General features: G+C 44.1%; 1 protein-coding gene across 1 annotated transcript in view; it reads right to left on the bottom strand.

Annotated features, from left to right (window-relative positions):
* The window catches only part of GOLGB1 (golgin B1), a 42,101-nt gene that overhangs the window by 19,593 nt on the left and 1,419 nt on the right, over positions 1 to 21,089 (bottom strand). Inside the window, exons 2-15 of the mRNA XM_063153567.1 lie at positions 19,891 to 20,033; positions 19,340 to 19,472; positions 17,264 to 17,360; positions 16,492 to 16,644; positions 15,598 to 15,750; positions 11,942 to 12,094; positions 10,940 to 11,062; positions 10,333 to 10,446; positions 8,267 to 8,678; positions 7,541 to 7,632; positions 7,150 to 7,246; positions 3,962 to 4,035; positions 821 to 908; positions 56 to 123 (exon numbers count right to left, since the gene is read on the bottom strand). Of these exons, the coding sequence (XP_063009637.1) occupies positions 56 to 123; positions 821 to 908; positions 3,962 to 4,035; positions 7,150 to 7,246; positions 7,541 to 7,632; positions 8,267 to 8,678; positions 10,333 to 10,446; positions 10,940 to 11,062; positions 11,942 to 12,094; positions 15,598 to 15,750; positions 16,492 to 16,644; positions 17,264 to 17,353 (1,617 nt within the window). The 5' untranslated portion in view covers positions 17,354 to 17,360; positions 19,340 to 19,472; positions 19,891 to 20,033. The remainder of the gene's footprint in view (positions 1 to 55; positions 124 to 820; positions 909 to 3,961; positions 4,036 to 7,149; positions 7,247 to 7,540; positions 7,633 to 8,266; positions 8,679 to 10,332; positions 10,447 to 10,939; positions 11,063 to 11,941; positions 12,095 to 15,597; positions 15,751 to 16,491; positions 16,645 to 17,263; positions 17,361 to 19,339; positions 19,473 to 19,890; positions 20,034 to 21,089) is intronic.

Below are 21,089 nucleotides of genomic sequence, written 5' to 3'. Positions count from 1 at the left end.
TATCTGCAAATGCATACAGTACTGAGACCAAAAGGGTTTTGGACTACATTTGTACCTCAGAGAGCACGGAAGTGTCACCAAAAGGCTTTTGCATTTCAGAATTCACCAGCTCTCCTGAAACACCTAGTGAGAAAAGGAACATTTGTCACCATCAGTGCAACAATTTACAGGTAAAGTCAGTAGGTAGAGCAAAGGGACAAGAAATGGGACCAAAGCTTCTATAGAAGGTGAGAAAAGACAAAAAAAAAATTAAAAAAAAAGAAAAAAAAGGCAGCAAACTAAGCACAGAAGAAAACAACCCAGAGTTTGAGTCTTTGCAGTGCACAGACATCCTGTTTTGGTTTAACTCCAACCACTAATTCAGTCACTGCAGCTGCAGCACGGTTCTGTGCAATCCTCTGTGTTTGCTGCATCACCTGCACACAGCACTCCTGACCCCTGAAGGAGGATCAGATTGGTTTCACTGCTTTTTTTCTCCATGTGGGATGTGGCATGGAATTCCAGACACAAAAAGACTTTTACTGGCTTGCAGACAAACACACAGTTCTTAATTTTATCTTAATTCTCCTCTGTGCAAACACACTCCTTCAAGCCCTTCTCTCTTCCTACCTTTAGCAACCACTTTTTTCTTCTCTTCTGGTACCCATCCCACATTACAATGTTCTCTTCTACTTCATGTAAACATTTTCTGCCTTCTGTAGATTACAATCTTTAGATTCTGACCTCAGAGCACCTTCTTCTAAATAATCCTCAAATTTGTCCCTGAAACTCCTCAAATTTTCACAATTTTCTTATCACGTGCCTCATTCTGTATCCTCACCTGTAGAAGAAGAGCAGTCTACATAAGAGGCTGGAGCTTCCACAGTCCACAGGTCTTGCAATTTTGCCTCAGCACCAATATTTTTATTCTGTGGGATGAAGAAAAAACCACTGAGCTTTGAGCCAGGATCCTGCTATGAGGAGACAGCTCTCTCAGCTGTCTACTGCTCTGCCAGCTCTAAGTAAAACCTATCAGAGTTTGGACACAACTCTGAAGCCTAAAGGAAATAAATAAACAATGAAAAAGAGATTAATTTTGATGTTAAGCAATAGACTAAGACATATCTCAGCAGATCAACAGATCAATGGATGCAATGATCTAAACAAAATCCTTCCCACCTTGAGATGGTTTCTCTTCCACCTTCACTCCCTCAAAGGCATTAACCACAGTATCACAACCATTCACTGAGCACCCAGGCAGGGAAGGTGAGAAATCATGTGTCTATGCCTCACTGCTCCAGCAGATACAGAACCTGCAGCTTCCCCAATAAAGTTAGGCTAGGCTCTACCACACAAACAAACCAAGAACCTCACAAGAACCTTTAACTGTTAGATGCCTTAACCTGGCTTTGGGTAACTCTATTACTTGCCCTAAAGCCATGGGTCAGGTGCACAAATGATAAGAATAGCTGTCCAAGTGTAAAAACTTAGATGTAAGCTATTTAGCTGGACTCTTGTTATAATGAAGACACTGAAATGGACAATTCCAGGGTTGTTTTCATTGACCCATTTTCAACATTCACCTTGCTGCGGGTGAGGCATATGCTAAGGAACCTATAGACAGTTTTTCCCCTGTCTATAAAGGGGCAGTAGAAAACAGTTCAAATGCTTACATGTGCCTTGGAAAAGCCTGCGTGTGTGCATTCCCACTGATCTACCAGCTCACAGCTTGCAGGCACTTGGAAGGGGGATGAATGACTCAAAATGCTTCTGTGTTTCCAAATACCAACTTTCACCTTAATACTTCACAGTAACATGCAAACCCTTTGATAGAGAGGAATGCATTAGATAAAACACAACATTAATTTTCCCCCTGTGGACAGGATGGGCCAGCAGAGCAGGCTGCAGAGAGCCAGACCTGGCTCTAAGCTAACGACCAGGCTCACAGCAAAGCCTCAGTACAGACACACAGAGGCTGTCATCTCCCTCCCCACGCTGAACAGAAGGCCAAGCAGCAGGTTCCTAACCCTGCATTCTGCCCAACAAGAGCCTGGCTGCACTGGCACCTGCAGCGGGACACGGGGCAGCAGCACAGGGACAGTGCCCCCCTATCCCTGTGACAGAGCAGCACAAGGACAGTGCCCCCCTATCCCTGTGACAGAGCAGCACAAGGACAGTGCCCACCTGTCCCACTCACGGAGCAGCACAAGGACAGTGCCCACCTGTCCCTGTGACAGAGCAGCACAAGGACAGTGCCCACCTGTCCCACTGACAGAGCAGCACAAGGACAGTGCCCACCTGTCCCTGTGACAGAGCAGCACAAGGACAGTGCCCACCTGTCCCTGTGACAGAGCAGCACAAGGACAGTGCCCACCTGTCCCTGTGAGAGCAGCACAAGGACAGTGCCCACCTGTCCCCATCACAGAGCAGCACAAGGACAGTGCCCACCTGTCCCCATCACAGAGCAGCACAAGGACAGTGCCCACCTGTCCCACTCACAGAGCAGCACAAGGACAGTGCCCACCTGTCCCACTCACGGAGCAGCACAAGGACAGTGCCCACCTGTCCCTGTCACAGAGCAGCACAAGGACAGTGCCCACCTGTCCCACTCACGGAGCAGCACAAGGGCAGTGCCCACCTGTCCCACTCACAGAGCAGCACAAGGACAGTGCCCACCTGTCCCACTCACAGAGCAGCACAAGGACAGTGCCCACCTGTCCCCGTCACAGAGCAGCACAAGGACAGTGCCCCCCTATCCCTGTCACAGAGCAGCACAAGGGCAGTGCCCACCTGTCCCCGTCACAGAGCAGCACAAGGACAGTGCCCACCTGTCCCACTCACAGAGCAGCACAAGGACAGTGCCCCCCTATCCCTGTGACAGAGCAGCACAAGGACAGTGCCCACCTGTCCCTGTGACAGAGCAGCACAAGGACAGTGCCCACCTGTCCCACTCACAGAGCAGCACAAGGACAGTGCCCACCTGTCCCACTCACGGAGCAGCACAAGGACAGTGCCCACCTGTCCCCGTCACAGAGCAGCACAAGGACAGTGCCCACCTGTCCCCGTCACAGAGCAGCACAAGGACAGTGCCCACCTGTCCCACTCACAGAGCAGCACAAGGACAGTGCCCACCTGTCCCTGTCACAGAGCAGCACAAGGACAGTGCCCACCTGTCCCTGTCACAGAGCAGCACAAGGACAGTGCCCACCTGTCCCCATCACAGAGCAGCACAAGGACAGTGCCCACCTGTCCCACTCACAGAGCAGCACAAGGACAGTGCCCACCTGTCCCTGTCACAGAGCAGCACAAGGACAGTGCCCACCTGTCCCACTCACGAAGCAGCACAAGGACAGTACCCACCTGTCCCACTCACAGAGCAGCACAAGGACAGTGCCCACCTGTCCCACTCACGAAGCAGCACAAGGACAGTGCCCACCTGTCCCTGTGGCAGAGCAGCACAAGGACAGTGCCCACCTGTCCCCATCACAGAGCAGCACAAGGACAGTGCCCACCTGTCCCACTCACAGAGCACACAGCTCCCCAGCCTGTCAGCCAGGTGCCCATTAGGGCAGTGGGAATGGTTTAAAAGGCATCTTAGATAATGACAGCTGAGCCTTTGGAATTTTATTTCCAGAGACACTGCTATTCCAGAGACACTGCTAGAGAATTTTATTTCCAGAGACTCTGCTAGAAAACTAACAACAGGCAGAAAATAGCACAAATGTGCTATTATTAACAAATAGTTAAAATAGCACAAGCGTGGACCGGATGGATGAAGGACACAAGAAATGCACACAGCTGGCAAAGGGAAACACAGTCTGGTACTAACACAGCACAAGCTGTATTTGGAAGCTATTTCTGTCTTTCACCATTAATCCAGTTAATAATAACCTTTAAAGAGGATTGGTACAAAAGACCATGACAGCTTAGCTGTTTTAAGGCCAGTCCTTGACCTATTTTATTTCAGCTGCTTTATCATTACCTGTTCTGCATCTTCTGTGGCCATCACAGCTTCCTGCTGAGACTCCCGGAGAACAAGCTGCAAATGTGGTATTTCTGAAACATTAAAACACAAAAAATTTCTTTAACACTTAAGACTTTGTTTTAGACAGCAACAGAATATTCTTCCTGGAGCTTTCGAGAAAGGACACATGGCTGTTAATAACACTTATGTAGTGGAAATATGTACTGTCATGGGATAATGTGGGTTTGGTTTTTTTTAAGAGGCAACCACACAACCAACATGGTCTTTTAAGCAGCTTTTAGAAAAGGACAATTGTTGTCATACAGTCATACTGAAAGACAGGTAATAGAGGTTCAAGTTTTAAGAAACATTTTTATAAACGAGAGGAAAGGAAGAACTATTGTAGAAAGATGTTTCAAATTTCATTAGGAAAAAATAAAATGAGAAATTGTTACAAATGTACAAGAAAAACACATTCTAATTCATCTCAGTTCTAATTAATGTATTAGGTGAGGGCTTAGCTTTTTAGCATAGGAGCCATTTGTAAAGCAACAAATACTGTGTCTTCCCAGAAATATCAATTTAGAAGCATTAAAAAACAGGCCCCATTTTTGTGAACGCGTTAACCAGCAATGATGGTATGAAAAATAGGTTAATATATACGCAAAATAAAACTCAGGACCAAGTTAAACAGTTCTCTAAGGGGTACGAATTTCTGTACTTTTCACTTCTGAGCATGCAGTGAGGACACACATACCATCAACATACACTACAACGTTTTCTTCTGTTCTCCTTCACACACTTTTCTACATACAATTGATTATACAAAACTGTATTTGCTAAGTACTACAGAAGCTGAGGAAGCTCAAATGAACGTTTTGTGAATTCTAACAATTGGAAGGCAGTCTGTGTTTTCTGTGATAATGGCTTTCCTTTATTGATCCCTACTCTCCTCTAGTGAACTCCAGACAATGTTCCCTTACACAGCAGGAGGAGACACCTTCAATCCCTCCAAGAGCTGCCTCAGGAGAAGTTCAAGGAATCCATACAGATCTAGAGTTACAGGTATTCTGGTCTAATGCACTGCTAAGCCCATGGAAATCAAGGCTGTACAAGGATTTCAAGAATCTTTATATTTCAAACAACAACAGCTTGAAATTTGAAGGGATTTGTTAAGGTCTGCTTGAAAAGCACCAGAAATTACAAAATATAAAGTAACTATAAATCCTTATTTCGTTCTACCAAAGTCAGGAATGGATTATGGTGGCAGTTTTTGGCATCCCACTTTAATTAAGACTGACAATTTCAAAACACAAGAAAAAGAGTAACAAAGTACTTAGAACCTATATAGCAGACTTAAAAGATTTTTTATGTTTCATTTAATATTTTGGTAGTTTTAAAAAAGAAATTACATCTCCCAGCATTTTAAGACCAAAAAAAAAAAAAAGTAATCAAGCATTCAATACACCCACTGGAAACAGAATTACAACAACAAAAGCTTGTTTTGAAGTAAACATGCAGCTAACCATGCATTGGGAAAAGATGCTTTAAGTAACATGACAGTGAAGCTCTGAGTCACTGCATTTTTTGGGTGGAATTCCTTTCAGTAGAGGGAGAGAGGCGCTGCTTTTTAAGAAAGCTGATGGAAGTTTTCCAGGTGCATTTTGGATGTACTCAGCTGTAGCTTGGGGCACGATTCCAGATTGAAAGCTGGATTTCTGTGAGTGTCCTTTCATATGGTCTTCCCAACACCCGTGGTAGTAAATTGCTGGTATGGGTTTGACAGGTGGGCTGTGAGCTGGGGTAAGGAACTGGCTGTGTGCAAAGAGCTGCAGCCAATGGCTCAACACCCACGTGGGCACCAGCACCCACAGAAGCCCATCCTGGACACAGTTCAGTGTCCTGGCTGCTGGCACACAGCTGGGGGAGGGCACCCATGGATCACCCAGGCTGAGCAGCTGATGGTTTGCTGGGGGGATGTGATGTGATGTGATGTGATGTGATGTGACGTGATGCCATCCAGCGGGACCTGACAAGCCTGAGGAATGCAGCTATGCAGCCCTTGTGCACAGTGAGGTTTAGTAAAGCCAAGGGCAAGGCCCTACACCTGACCTGGGGCAATCCCCAGTACCAGCACAGACTGTGGGGTGAATGGATGGAAAACAGGCTACAGAGAAAGACTCTGGGATTCTGGTAAACTAAAAATTGGACAGGAGCTGGCAATGTGTGCCTGCAGCCCAGAAAGCCAATCACACCCTGAGCTGCACCAAAAGAGGTGTGGGCAGCAGGCTGAAGGAGATAATTCTCTTCCCTGCTTTTGTTAGACCCCACTCAGAGCACTGTGTCCAGTTCTGGGGTTCCCCTGTACAAGACAGATGTGAATCTGCTGGAGTGAGTCCAGAAGAAATGACAAAAATGACCAGAAGGCTGGAACATATCTCCCATGAAGAAAGGCTGAGAGACCCGTGGTTGCTCAGCCTGGAGAAGAAAGGCTTCAGAGAGGCCCTACTGCAGCTTCTCAAGAGGGCTGCTTCACCCTGGATTGCCCAGAGAAGCTGTCAGCTACCCCATCACTGGACATATTCAAGGTCACGTTGGATGGGGCTCTGAGCAACCTGACCTGGTGCAGGATGTCCCTGCTCAGGGCAGGGGCGATGGAACAGATGATTTTTATGAGTTCCTTCCAACCCAAACCATGCCATGATTCTAAACAATGTCTTGAAGTTCATTAAAGACCTACATCTCTGATCTTGGAACAAAAAAAGAGAAAGATGATGTTCTAGGACTGTAGGAATCTGGTTTATTGGTGATTATTCCCCATCTTTGAATGACAGGAAGCAAAATGAATCTATTTCTTAAAAATCAAGGCAGCCTACTGTCATAGTGCACCAGACCCTGAAGTAAACACATAAGGGAATCCACTGTTTTATGGAAAAATTCCAAGAGAGCTGTGATATTGCTGCTAGCAGTCTACATGACCAGACACTCAAAATCAATGGGGTTTTTTATATGTGGCATGTATATGGGTCCCTTCCTGTTTCAGCAAAAGCTATCAAAAATATCCTTCCCAGAAGTACCACCTGCAGATTGTCAGCGTCTTGTACTGGGGAAAGCTACCACTTTATGTATGTCTCTTGTAGAAACTAATTCTAGAATGATTCTTAAGTATATTAAGAATATTAAAATAGGTAAGGTAATCATCCAACCTTCTGTCTTCTGTCTTTCCAAGTTTTCTGTGGGTAGGAATGAAGTCTCATTCTGGTCTTCCTGATCTACTATTTTTTTCTGTGATGCTGATTCATCCTGTTTAAACAGGATGAAAGGGAGAAAGACAAATTTTAATACAATTTATAAAAACATATTAGTCTTTGATTATTTGGTCAACTTAAAAAAAAAATCAATTGGAAACTTTTAAATTACTCGAATTGACTTCTACTTCTTTACAGTCATACAACATGACTGCCCATCAACTGAGAGAACTAACAAAAGCCTTTCTCAAGCAATGCATAACAAAAAAAGGAATTCTAGACATTTAATTTGGCTCCAGTTCCTAAATACACCAGAAAAATTAATGAGAATAATTTGAAAATATCAAACCTGTTTCTCCAGTTCAGAGAGCTGCACTTGTGGCTGGGATTTCAGCTCGTCCTGACAGCAGACAAACTCTTCAAACTTCTGTAGAAGTTCATCTGACAGAGGGGAAAGAGGGGAGTTAAGGTCTGTTCTTGTCTTTTTTGCCACACTATGTCCATTTTACACACATGCACAATAGTTTATGAAATCTCTCTTAGTCACTGCTTCAGCTTTGGGCCATAAAGAAGCTGGAAAAAAACCTGAAATAAAAGCTTGAGGCAAGATCAATGTCATTATTTTTAACACAGGTCTATGGGGAAAATGGTACAGTTCACTTTTCTTGGTTGTTTTACTTATAATTTCAGTAGAAATTCACACTGTGAAGAACAAGGCACATACAAAAAGGACTTGTGTAAGTTGACAAAAAAATTAAACAAATCAATAAAATCAACTAAAACAATACATCCAGCTCAAGAAACCTCCATAAGCCCCAAAAGACAAGAGGCTGGGACAGTACACAAGCAAAGCACCATATATGCTGCCCCACACTTCTGCTCCTCTTGCAGCTGCCAAATACAGAACAGGGGGATCGAACCAGCCCCCCTTAGTGTGAGACAGCACCACCATTCCTGTGTCCCTGTGCAACCAGGATTGTCACATCAAGCCACTCTTATGAGCTGTTATAAAAGCAAAGGCAAAGAGAAGGCAGCCCAGGAGGAGCTGCTCCCCCCAAGGGCTGTGCCTGCTCACCCCGTGGTCCCTGTGCTGCAGCTCCGTGTCGCACAGCTGGCACCGAGGGCTGGCCAGCGTCCGGCTCCAGCTGCTCCCACTCAGCCCCGGGGACAGCACGGCCACGTGGCAGCTCCTCCTCGGCCACCGCCACACGGCTGAGCAGCCGCTCCTTCTCCTGCACCTCCAGCCTGCGCGCCTGCTCCAGCTCTCTGTACTGCACCTCGAGCTCAGCTTGCGCTCTTCTGGCCTCCTCCAGCTGCTCTGAGAGACACTGCACCTCCTCCTGCAAGCCATGGGAAGCCAGCTTCCTCTCGGCCAGCTCCAGCTCCATCTTCTCCCTGAGATCCTGAGCCCCTCGTCTCTCTGCATCCAACACATCCCTCATGGAGCTCAGTTCCACTTCCATCTTCTGGCACTGATCTAGGAGCGTCTGTAAAACCATACAGAAATTAATTTCTCTCTCAACTAGTTAAATACCTTGACAAAGCAATGCACGTGAACTAGATTTTAAGGTTCTCATTAAATCCTTTTAAGATATCTGAGTAGCAAAAGGGAGGAAACAAACATGTCAGAAATTTCAATTTGTTAGAAAGAAACTGCCCCACCATTTGGAAACTGCAAGAAAGCAATGCTGGGAGAAACAACTGCTCATCACTGTGGTAAAGAAAAGTTAAGTCTTGATTTAGAGGAGGGGAATTTAGACAAAAGAAGCAATAGAACAGCGGCCAGGAGCTCTCTTTTAGAAGAAAGCAAGCTTCCTAAAAAGGGGAGGAAGAGCTATAACAAATGAGGGAGAACTCAACAATTACAGAGTAGAATTTAAAAAACAAACCAGAACAAAAGTGTGTAAGTGAAAGGGGAATGCTGAAATATGAATCTGGAGGTAACAGAGGGCCCCACACAGTACCCACTGCTTTAAGAAAGATCTCAGAAGCCTCTAGTCAACACTGACCAGAGACTTAAGGTGACCAAGAGACAGAAACAAACCTTACACTTGCCCAAACTCCTGTTGCCAACCTTCCTCCTACTGGAGCTGTGGATGGTCAGCACAGCTAATTTCAGGAGGAATCTGATGAGGAACTCCTTTTACTTTATGAGTAGGCTTCACCCTCATGGCCTCAAGTACCAGGTCTCCTTCAGACCACAGAATGTATGAGGGAAGTCAAAGACACCGAGGAGAAGCCAAGGGAGCCAACAACCATGTCACGAAGACATCCATGCCAGCACCCCATGATACAGCCTCCTGAGTAACACAGCCAGTAGTGAGCACAAGTCAGCTCACTGAGGTTCTTTACCCTCTTCTCAGTAGGAAGAGGACCCACCATCATGGGCCTGGCTGGGACACAGAGCCAAAGAAAGTATGTGGGGCACAAGTGTGTAAAAATTATCAAAATGAGGTTCAGCATTAGACTGGCTGGAGATCATGCAGCCAGTGAATATGAGACTGATTCAGTATAAGTCTCTTCTAAAGGGATGGAGAATTTTCAGAAGTTCAGATATTGGAAAAATGAAAAATACACTCATCCTCTATCTGCACACCAACCTTTTAAGAGGTTGTGTTCTTAATCCTGTCTCAAGGAGCCTGTGTCTATATAGTCATACATGCACAGACTTGATCTCATTCTCTTCACACTCCAAACTGATGAAGCCAGAGCCAATCCCACTCCACAAGCTGTGCCACCAGATAAGCAAGTTCTCAGCAAGACATACTAAAGAATAGCTGTTTCTGCTCTGATCTGGCCTGGCAGTCCAGAAACACTGAGGCTTCAGCAGCACTGTGTTAGGCATTTTTGCTTTCGGGGAAGGTTTGTGTATTTGGCTTTGAAAGTACAGTCAGCAGCCTGGGTATGGAGAGATGCACACCCTGCCCACCTGCCCGGGATCATCAGAGCTGGCAACTGCAGCACCCACTGTGTGGCTGTACCTGCTGTGAGCTGTGCACACAGACCTGCAGCTCTAAACCCTGACCCAGGGAGGGCGGCCCCAGCTGATTTCATGATGGAAAGATGGTTCCAAAAAAACCTATTCCGGTAACTTCTGAGCCACTGACAAAGGCCTCATCCACCACACACACACATACCTACCTGGTTTTGTTTTTCAGCAGTGCGTAACTCCTGCTGCAGCAGTTCCACCACCTGAGTTCGTCCTAACAGAGCTGCTTCCTGCTCCTCGAGCTTTCTCTGAAGTGTGCGCAGGTTCTGTGAGAGACAAGGCCATTCCAGCATTCCAGTAAATTCAGATTCCCACCTTTCATCCATATACCTTGTTTTTGTAACATACTTACTGTGATAGCCTGAATTAACTAATTTTTGTTGACACCTATTCTGGACCCCTAGTGCAGTAGGAGGAGCTTACTTGTTAAAGTGTTACATTACATTTACATTACATTTACCTTACATTTACAAGTGTAAAAAGTGTTACATTATTGTGCTCCAGTTCCCTGCTTCATGAACAGGGAACTGGAGCACAATAATGTAATACTTTTTTCAACTGTCCTTTCTCTTTGACTGATAGCAAACCAGCAGATGGAAACTAAGGACTCAAAGCTCCAACTAGCAATCCAAAAATCTCCAAACAATCAAAGCATCTTTTCTCTTATCCCTTCTGAGTTACTTAAACGAGAACTGTTCTTTCAGAGTGTCCTCTGTTTTCCTTTCTCCTCCCATGATATGATTATTATATCAAATATACCTGTTGCATCTCTACTTCCGTATCTGACTGGACCACCATCTTGAGCAATTCAGCTCGATGCTGCTGCACATGCTCTTCCAGGAGAGCTTCCTTCTCCTGAATCACCTCCTGCAGGGAGCTCAGCTGAAAACACAAGCCACAAAATAAAAACAAACCAACAAGGTTATGAAGCTGACAGACACATAGGCTTGCTTTCAACATCCACCAGAACATTGTGTGTGCGATGGAGTTTTCAGCTGGACAATCTTACACATCATCTTGGTCAAACAGTATTTTTACTTGGTGTCTTTATCCTACTATTATGTGTATAACAACTGAGAAGATTTCAGATCCCAGAAAGCAAAAAGCATAGAATTTAATCTACAAATACGTAGAATAATAAAATAAATTATTACTATATAATTAACAGTTCATAAAACTTCTGGGATTTTAACTGTATAGGATGCAGCCCAATTCACAGTTCAAAAGCTAAACCTGCAATTTTGAGTACTAAAAAAATCTTTCCACAAATAACTACAACATACCATTAATGCTGTGACATCCTGTGATAAGCAGCTGCCCTGACACCCACAGCAGAACACAGAGAGGCGATGGCAGGCAGGGAAGAACCCAAACTGTGACTCAGAGGAACGGACACCCTATCCAGGTCCTTCCAGGGACTGTTTTCCCCCTCCTCAGAGAGCCATCAGTCCCACTGTCCAAGGGTGAAACCCATCTCTTACCCACAGAGCACCTTTTGCACCAAGGGTGGGTCTGGCCTGGCGCAGAGGATGAAGGGCAGGACAAGATCATTTGGGGATTGTGAAAGATTTAGGTAATGTTTAGAGGAGGAGCCAATGGCAGTGAAATGGATGGACCTAGGGGATTTGAGGAGGCACAAGACTGACAAAATTGAGGTAAGGTAATTGAAGACCAGCAGTGTAAGCATTGTCTATTATTTCATACTAGTCTAAGCAGTGAGGTGGGAAACACAGACTGATGAATAGACAGAAATTTCTGTACCTGTGTTGCATACTTGACTTCAGCATCCTTCAGATTCACTTCAGCTACAGCCAGCTGTTTCTTCAGGTCCTGAACAGCCTCCTCTCGCTCCCTGAGCTGCTTCTTCAGTACTTGCACCTCCTCTCTGTGCCCTTCACTTGTATTTTCGTTTTTCTGATGTTGCAAGAGGAAAAAAGTGGGAAGAAGAGAAACAGAAGAAAGTAAACTTATCAGTATTATTGGTTAATAAATTAATTTTAAAAAATACACTATAACGCTACTTTACTCTTCACTCCTAATCAGATGATTATTTTTACTACACTACTTCATTTCTTAACTTCACGCTTGTTTCTTTAAATGAAGTTGTCCTATGTTAAGTAACTATTTTCCCTATTTCTGTGTAGAGATGCACAAGATGCTTTTAACTGGGAAGTGTCAAAGCACTTGGCAGGGCTTACAGTCCATGACTGCTCACTATATAATCTAAGGCAAATTAGATTATTAAATACATTATTTATTATATGACTTCCCTGATTTTTGAGGCTTTTTAACATCACAAATTTCTCTAATAACAGAAATAAAAACATTAAAAAATTAATTATAGAAGAATATTCTCCATGTGACAAAAGGGCAGACATTCTAGACTACAGAAAATGCCTATGGAAGTCTCTTCAGACTACAGGATTATTAGCAATGAACTTATTAGTTACAAGCAAAGGGAACAGGCAAACAATTATCAGTTCTACTCCACTTAAATCCTCTGTTTACGACCAAAAAATGTAAACAAGAGTTCACATAAAACGTGCTTAGGCTGTGTTGACTCAGACAACCCAGCACACTACACCTGCACTCGTCTCTCTGCCTCTCCAGCTGGGTGAGGGCAGGTCCCTCCCCACCTGTCCCTGAGCAGACAAAACCTCTCAGCACTTCCAGCTACTGCCAGCACACAGTGCTGGGTATTTTGTACTCGATATATATAAAACACATCTATTCCACTTTTTATTTGTGGCAGGTATTGGGTCAAACACCATCGATAACACAGGAATTCTACAGAGTATTTATGTCTTTAAACCCAATCTGAAAATACCATGAAGGCTTTTAAAAGTACTTATACATTAGTGTAATTAGGGTAAGAGGCTACTGCTCCTCAAAAGCTGTTCCACCTACAGAGAAAGTCATTGGCAGGAGGCAGAACAGAGACAAAGAAGCTTCAGTTGCACTTAAATTTAGAAATAGAACAAGACAGAAAAATAAAGAATAGAGATGCAGGAAGCTCTAAGAAGCCAGGATATACATAACTTGTAAGCCTGGGGCAGAGGAGCTGCTGGGGGAAGACAGTTGGATTAGTTTGCTTACTTGTAATTGGCTTTCAGGATTGATACTCACAGTTGGATCTTAAAAAGCCTCTTACACTGACCATTACATGAAGTGCCACACGTAAGGACAGCAGCACAGCCACAAAGAGCTCAAGCTTTTAAATACTATGTTTTTAGAGATGTGTAAGTTCTTATATCTGAACATAATTTATCTTTACCCACTTCAAAAGTTTGAGAGGAGCCTCAAGTGTCCTGTACACAAATACTATCTGAGAGGAGGAGATAAGATGATATTTCCATTTTTCTCAAAATAAGTCACTCTGCTAAAAGCCCAGGAAGTAATAGTACTAGTTAGATATTTAAAATACAGCCTTCCCACAGGGCCCACATCACTGAGAGAAAAAACACAGTCCTTTGCTAATATTCAATATTTCAGCATAAGAAGCAACTCTAACCTAGAATTTTCACCTTCAAATAGCAGGGTAGCTGTCTAGGAAATACCCCCATTACTCAGGACAGCATCTACTTGGAGAAATAAGTTTAAATAAAGGACTCTGTATTTTCTCAGTAGGTCTAACCTTGCAAGAAAGAAGCTAGTGCTTTCTGAGTCAAATACAAAATATTGCAGGAAACTGCCCTAACGTAATTTCACTCAAAACTATGTTCTAACCCAAACCAAATAAGGCTGTGGCCCATACCACGTCCACTGGAGACTGTCTCAAGCCCTCATTCCTCTAATTAGAAGGCCATTTTTCTTAATGGCTAATTTACATTCATCTGCATTATCCTTTTACAGTTTGCCCACTTTCTTGAAGCTCACCTTCCTCCTACAGCTGTAGAGAGAAATGACATTTCTGCTCTGACTTTGGTTGACTAAGTAACCAAGCTGTTCGAATGTCTCCCAAGTGCAGCTACTAATATGATAGGAGAACAAAAAGTCTCTTGCTGCTCTCAGAATTTATCTTTCCTGATTCCAAAGGAGCAGAACATAACAACACTGCACACAAGGCCTTGCGACTCTCAGTGGAATAGCTAGAACAGTATGTAAAAAAGACAAGGTCTCTTTTTAAAATCTATATTGCACCAATTAACTGATGATCAGCTTTCTCTCATTTTGCCTTCTTCAACTGATAACTTTGAATTTTGAAGCAAGAACACTCACCACTCCTCAACAGCAAGTCTGCACAAAGTCGTGTAACAGCACATGGATGTTACACAGACATGCTGCAGATAGATAGAACTGAGAAAGAGCCTCAGCAGCAGGAGAGGAATGTCAATTGACACAGCTAACAGCTCCTGTGGCCTTGACTGGTCTCTACAGCCAGGGAATGCTGCTCATGCTTGACTGTGCACTGGTTAAATTTTGCCTCATTTTTCTATTATGGCAATCCTTGAGATTATCCAATTCTTCATGTATGAAACCAGATGGTGCTTTGCATTGAAAAAGGCTCTCAAGTTGGTACTGGGAATTACAGAAGTACATTTCTATGATTTTATGATGCTCTCAATCAAAAATAGTCAGCACAAGTCATAGAACTGATCTTCATTAGCAGTTGCCTCTCATCCAACAGCTCTCACAGGCACCTTTTATTGTTCCCTACAATATTTTAATATTTTTTTCAATGTCTGAAATAGCTTTTATGTTCTCTGGTTTAATGAACATCATCTGATGTCTGGAAACCATTCTGGACATCTATCCCATTTCTCTTCCATAATATTACAAACGTTTTAAAGAAAACATTGTTCTGCTGATCACATAGTCAAGTTTTCAAAAATTACCAGCTCCAGTGGGAGCTTCTAGTTAGTAGCTAACAGTCTCTTCAATGTCTTCACAGAGGACACTTTTCCCCCAGTTTTACCTAGCGTTACACAATTATGGTCTGTCAGCCATAAAGCTTTATGGTGGCTCAGGAAGCTACACAATTCGAAAAAATTTATATTTATTTTTTTATATTAAAGTTACTGCCTTCCAGTTTCAATGACCTCCTTACCTCTTTGTTTTTGTACACCAGCCAACCTTTGCTGTATGGACATGACAGGCAACATTTTGAAACTCATAGCTCAGACAGACATACAGTTTCTGCAGGAAAGAGTTCGCTACAATGGATTTCTAAAGTCATCCAGAGGGAAACCAGCCCCTGACCTTGAGGAGATCAAGCTGAGCACTCCAAGGGCATCTGCAGTACAAGGAAGCTAGACAGACAGGCTTCCTAGAGCACAGGTACAGACATCCTTGCTGGAATTACGAACATCCTGCTAGTAAGACAAATAGACCCTGCTGGGTCACTGTGATCTGAAACATCAGGCAGTACCAGGTTATCAGTAGAAGCTACATCTTTTAAATAGCCCCCTTCTCCTAACCTTGGGATCCTCCAGCTCTGCTGCTGAGGCCTGTGCAGGCAGTGGCGCTCCTTTCTCGGTCAGCTCCTCGATGCGTTTGTTCAGAGAGGCCAGTTTGGCTTTGGCTTGAAGTTTAAGTTTCATCACTTTGGCATCCGCGGCCTCTCGCTCTTTCTGGAAGAGAAGGACACAAACTCACTGCCCTGGCTCCAGTGCTGCTACCCAAGAAGCACCACTTTGAGAAAGCTACATGGTTTGTCAGCCTGCCGTATTCTGTTTAACCCTGCCTGCCCAGTAACAGCACTATCTAAAACATATCTGCAAACCAAATTTGTTCTGATACACCACACATCCCAACACTGGCTTCTACCCCAGCACTTCCTTCCAAAGGACAGAGCACTCAGGGACTTCACTCAGCAGTGAATACAAACTCGATTTGACTTTCTCTGCTACATGCAGTCCCTCAGAACTATCTCAAGTAACAACACTCCCACCACACCTCAGGGTGGACAACAACTATCTTTGGGAATGCCTCATGAAACCACCGGACCAGTGGATGAGCGCAGCACAGGTTTCTCTGTGTCAAACACTCTGAAGTGGGGAAAGAACAACCTCACACAAGATATTAGTACTTATTAGGGCCACTGGGAATCTGCATGGGCCTCAAAGGGCTCCGAGACAAAATGCTGTGTAATTTGGATGTAACTTATCTACTGTAGTCTAAATTAACCCAAGCAAACTAACAGACGATATCCTACATCTCTTAGGGTTGTCCATTATTCGACTTCCAATATTTCTCGGGAACTGACACCATTTGTCATTCAGGTATCTCACGTTCAAAAGAAACCAGCGACAGGCTTGCACAGAAGACTGAAGCAGCATTTTACTCTTGGTCCTCAAAGAAAGAAATGGTACCTTGAGCACAGTTTCTTTTTCCAGGAGCAGGGCATCCTTTTCTCGAATCAAATCCTTCAGCTGAACAACCAGCTTTTCTGTTTGGGCTAGGCGCTCCAACACCTCCTCAGGTGCCTCCTCCATGCCTTCTGCTTCTGACTGCAAAGCTTCTACCTGAAACAACAAAATCAGTGCTCTGAAGGAAAAAACTATTAACAGCCTGCAGCAGAGCATCCACATGATAGCTTCAGCTCCAGTCCTCAGTGCTTAACTCTGCTCCCTGCAGGCATTTCATGAAGCCTGTAGAAATATACAGTTAGATGAAACCAGGAGGAAACTCAGAGAACTTTTAAGCCAACACATAAAAACAAAGAGTACCTTGCTGAACACCACATGAACAAATCTGAAATGAGAAGGACCCTCACACACTGTCCACTGTCTCAATACCAAAGGGCAGCATAAAGATGAAGCCTCCCACTATGGCCCAACCATGCAGAGCTTCCCCTTCTGCTGCACACAATTACCAGTACTCTTAAAAGTCTTTTTTCACCTGAATTCTAGTTTGTTTCCTCGGATCACGCTGAGATGTGGAAACTGAGGAGATTAAGGTCTGTCCAACAGAAATGCTGACTTAAGAGGTGAGGAGTAGAAGAAAAGCAGACTGGAATGACAGCTCAGTCTAGTGCTCAGCAAGGAAGAAGCAGGAGTCAGTTCTCACTGCAGTCTAACGAACCAGGGTCCCCAAACTAATTGTCAATAAGATCTGAAAGTCTTTAGATAACACTGTACTTACAGCAATAGACGGTTCAGTAACTGCATCTCCATCATCCCCAGACAGCTCTTGTAAAACAGTACTTGCTAAACCTGACAAACGGCTCAGCATCTTGAGCCTAAAACAAAACCAAGAGTCAGAATACAGAGTCAAAGCTGCTATGAAGAATAAGCTCCTTTATGCCGGTCTCTAATGTTACAGCAGTTGGTGACCACACTTGTAGGAATTTGTCTCCTATGCTAAGAGAGAAAAGCTGAAGTAAAACTTCAGGAAAAAAGAAATGGTCATGTTAACAGGAGCTGCCAGACCCTCTGAATATTAAAGCAGAGGATGTGCTGGTGTCAAGAACATGAAGATTCTTTCACTGCTCCACATGTATGATTGAAAAATACACTTTTTTACCAGATGCCAAGTCATCCTCATAGCTCATTCTTGATCTTTATGAACAATGACATTACAGAACCACAATCTGTGCAGTTTACTGAAAAGAAAGGTGATTGTTAAATGATGTCATTTCTCTACAGGCCAAACATGGCCTGTAACATAAAATCAGCTTTCTGCTGATAAGTAGTGGAAATAATGGACTGAACCTTGATGTTTGCTAAACAGATACAAATGTGTCACATTAGAGAGATGACGAGACCTCTGCATGTCACATACAGGACAGGACCTCAACATAGGGGAATAGTCCAGAGAGAACATAGATTCACTGGCTGTTGCTAATCATACCTTTCATTTCCTTGAAGTTCAGGAGCCAAACTAATCCAGCAAGTGGAAGTGAATAACCAAAAAACATGCAGCAGTACCAGCCAGCAACATATAATTTGTCATTTTGGGGAGAGCAGTAAATTAAATTCTCCATTATTAACTGAGACCTCACTAAATTGACCAAATTCAAATGAGCCTTTGTATAGAGTTGCCAATCAGGAGGATAACAACAGGCTGGAGAAACAGATGGATAGAAACATTGTGAAGTTCAGGAAAGGTAGAATGCCTTTCCTATTCCTGGAATGGGAAAAGCATAAGTGGCACAGGCTGAGGAGCAGCTGGCTGCACAAGTGTGCTGCAGAAGACAAGCTCCAAGTGCTGATGGCCAAGCCTGGCACAAGCCACCAGTGCACTTACAGAAAAGGTCAGGTGCACACTGAGCTGTTCTGGCAGGACTGCAGGCAGCAGTTTAAAAAAAAGCAATTATTCCTCTCTATTCACACCGGTAAGATTACATTTGAAGTAGAGTGCCCACTTTCAAAAGAGTGAATCAAGTACAGCAGAGAGGCCCTAGGATGACTGACTGGGGTTTGCTTTACAAGGCATGTGGGGAGTGAATGAGTGTTGGGCTTGCTCAGCCCTGACAACAGCAGGTGAGGAGTAGCATACAATTGCTGTCCTCCCTACAAGGACTCATAAGGTAACTACAGACAGAGTCACACACCTCTTACAAGGTCCACATAGGATGGACACGAGGCAGAGGACACAAGTCACAGCATAGGCAATTTCAATCAGAAAAAACGCAGAGAAGAAGTTAAAATACTATATTAGGCTCATAGCATTTTGATCTCATTTTTGATGTTAGACACGCTAAGAGCAAAGGATTTGACCAACTGAACTCCCAAAGTCCCTTGAGAATCACAGAATCATCATTCTAGTGTTCGACAAAAAGAGGTCACATGTGACTTTTGACATCTCTGAACACAAAGGCCACAGAACTGTCCATGCCAGTAAGTGGCAAAATAATTTGTACAATTACAGAAGCTCCAGTATTGCAAGCTGAAACTAGGCAAACTCATATTAGCTATAAGATCAAGCTTACATTATTAAAATTATCTCCATCAAATGGAATCTTTTAATATGATGTCACTGCCTCACTAGAAGCAGGCTCCTGAAGCTGGCTACACAGATCCACTCATTCCTGACCTCCTTTGTCTTACTAAGCAAAGCTTTGGTCCTAGATTGCCACTTAAATGTGTGGAAATATCGACACTGGAAAGGAGCAGCTCACTACTCATCTGCAGCAGTCACCTGATCTTGCACAAGTAGAAAACATGACACTGCACATTGTCATGCATCAATAGCGGAAAAGAGCATATGAATACTAACCTGCTTTGTACTCCAAGGAGCTCATGGGTCTCCTGATTCAATAGTAGTGTTTCCAAGGTAGAGCAGTCACACACAGGTCTTTCTTGCCATTCTTTATTATCTCTTGAGTACTGACAGGTTGTATGAACCAAGACTTTTGATGGAGAGAGAAGCAAAAAGAACAAAAACAAAAAAATAAATTATCCAATAATAAAGAAATAAGCTCATCCTTCATCCTACACAGTACACTCCAGGACTGTTAGTCAGTCACTTGCAATACACATGAAAAGTGAGACAAGTCTGCTCTGTTTGGGAACATGGATTTGCAGACATGCCCTGGTTTCTCACACTGCATGCATAGCACGAGCTTAGGCTCTTCAGCCCAGGGAATAGAACACTCCAGCAAGTTAGTGTAGCAAAAAGACATGCAGCAAGAGGCCAGGCCTAAGACAGGCTCCTGCAAAGAGCTCAGGGGGATGCAACTCCTCCAGAAGCACAGTCCAAATGCCAGGGCTGCTCATGTTCTGCAACAACACAGCAGCCACTGAAACAAGTCCTGGTGCTTTGCTCACCTCTCAGCTGGCCCTGGGCGAGACGTGAGGCATGCAATTCCAGAACAGTACAGCTTCACAGCTCCTGCCAGGGAGATTTCTTCTGGCAACATCAACTGCTCACCGATGCGGTAACGAGACACTCATGTGGAGACCCGGAACGTCTGGAATCCATCGTAAGAACAATAAAGTATTTGTAGTTCTGTAAACCATCACTCCCACGATGCCCCAGTGAGGAACTGAACCTGCTGTCCTGGCAATGATGCATTTTAGGAAAGAGCCATCCAAATGCAAGAATGCCTCTTTTTAACTGTCTCAAACACTTGAAGAGGGTGGGTCTGATCTTCCAACTGAGCGTTAGGCCACAGCCTCTTAAAGTCAGAAATGCAAAATATGTGGCTGGGACCGAGAGAACCAATAGATGAATTATTAGAAGTGGTATTAGAAATACAAAAAAGAAGCAAAATCTAGGCATGTACTTGGGCCTGGGCACTTATCTCCTTGCTACAGGCACTACAATTTCAAGCATGCATACCTGGACTGAGAAAACATTTCTTGGCATTTGCCCAGGTTGGCCACGTTAACCTGACACCGCCCTCAAGCTAGTGAGCCTTGCTGGGTTTGGCTCACAGCTGATCACCTTAAAAACACAAACAGAGGAACCACCTGCACCTATTTGCACGGATGTGGACATTAACAACCTGAACTCCAGCCTTAGAAATTCTTGTCTTTTGAATTAATTTTTAATTTACATTCTCGGGTCAGCCAGATATGGCAAGGGATGTGAATGGGAAACAAACAGTGATTCTACAATCCTGCAAACAGCAACAGGTTTGCTGTCTGTGTAGAAGAAATACGGAAAACACAGGCCTAGGTGGGCCACTGCTCTGGAGAGCATCCCTTGGGCCACATCTCTGAAAGCAGCACTGTAGAGAGGCTGGGGATTGCGGTGGACAGCTGAGCTAGGCCATCAATGCATGCTCGTGACAGAGCCCAGCAGCAGCACCCTGGGCTGCAGCACGAGGAAGGTGATCCTTCCTCTCTGCCAGGCACTGGTGAGGCCGTGTCTGGAGTCATGTGTCCTGTTCTGGGCACCCCACAACAAGAGGTGAGAGCTTGTTGGAGAAAATTCAGTTGAGGACAACATAAATAAACATAAATGAATAAATAAAAGGCTCGAGGAGAATCTTATCAAAGAACCAAACTGGCTGAATTTAGGA

This window comes from Melospiza melodia, chromosome 4, assembly GCF_035770615.1.
Source record: "Melospiza melodia melodia isolate bMelMel2 chromosome 4, bMelMel2.pri, whole genome shotgun sequence".
Classification (NCBI taxonomy): Eukaryota; Metazoa; Chordata; class Aves; order Passeriformes; family Passerellidae; genus Melospiza; species Melospiza melodia.
The sequence above is the reverse complement of the archived record's forward strand: the minus strand, read 5'-3'. Positions and strand labels throughout refer to the sequence as shown.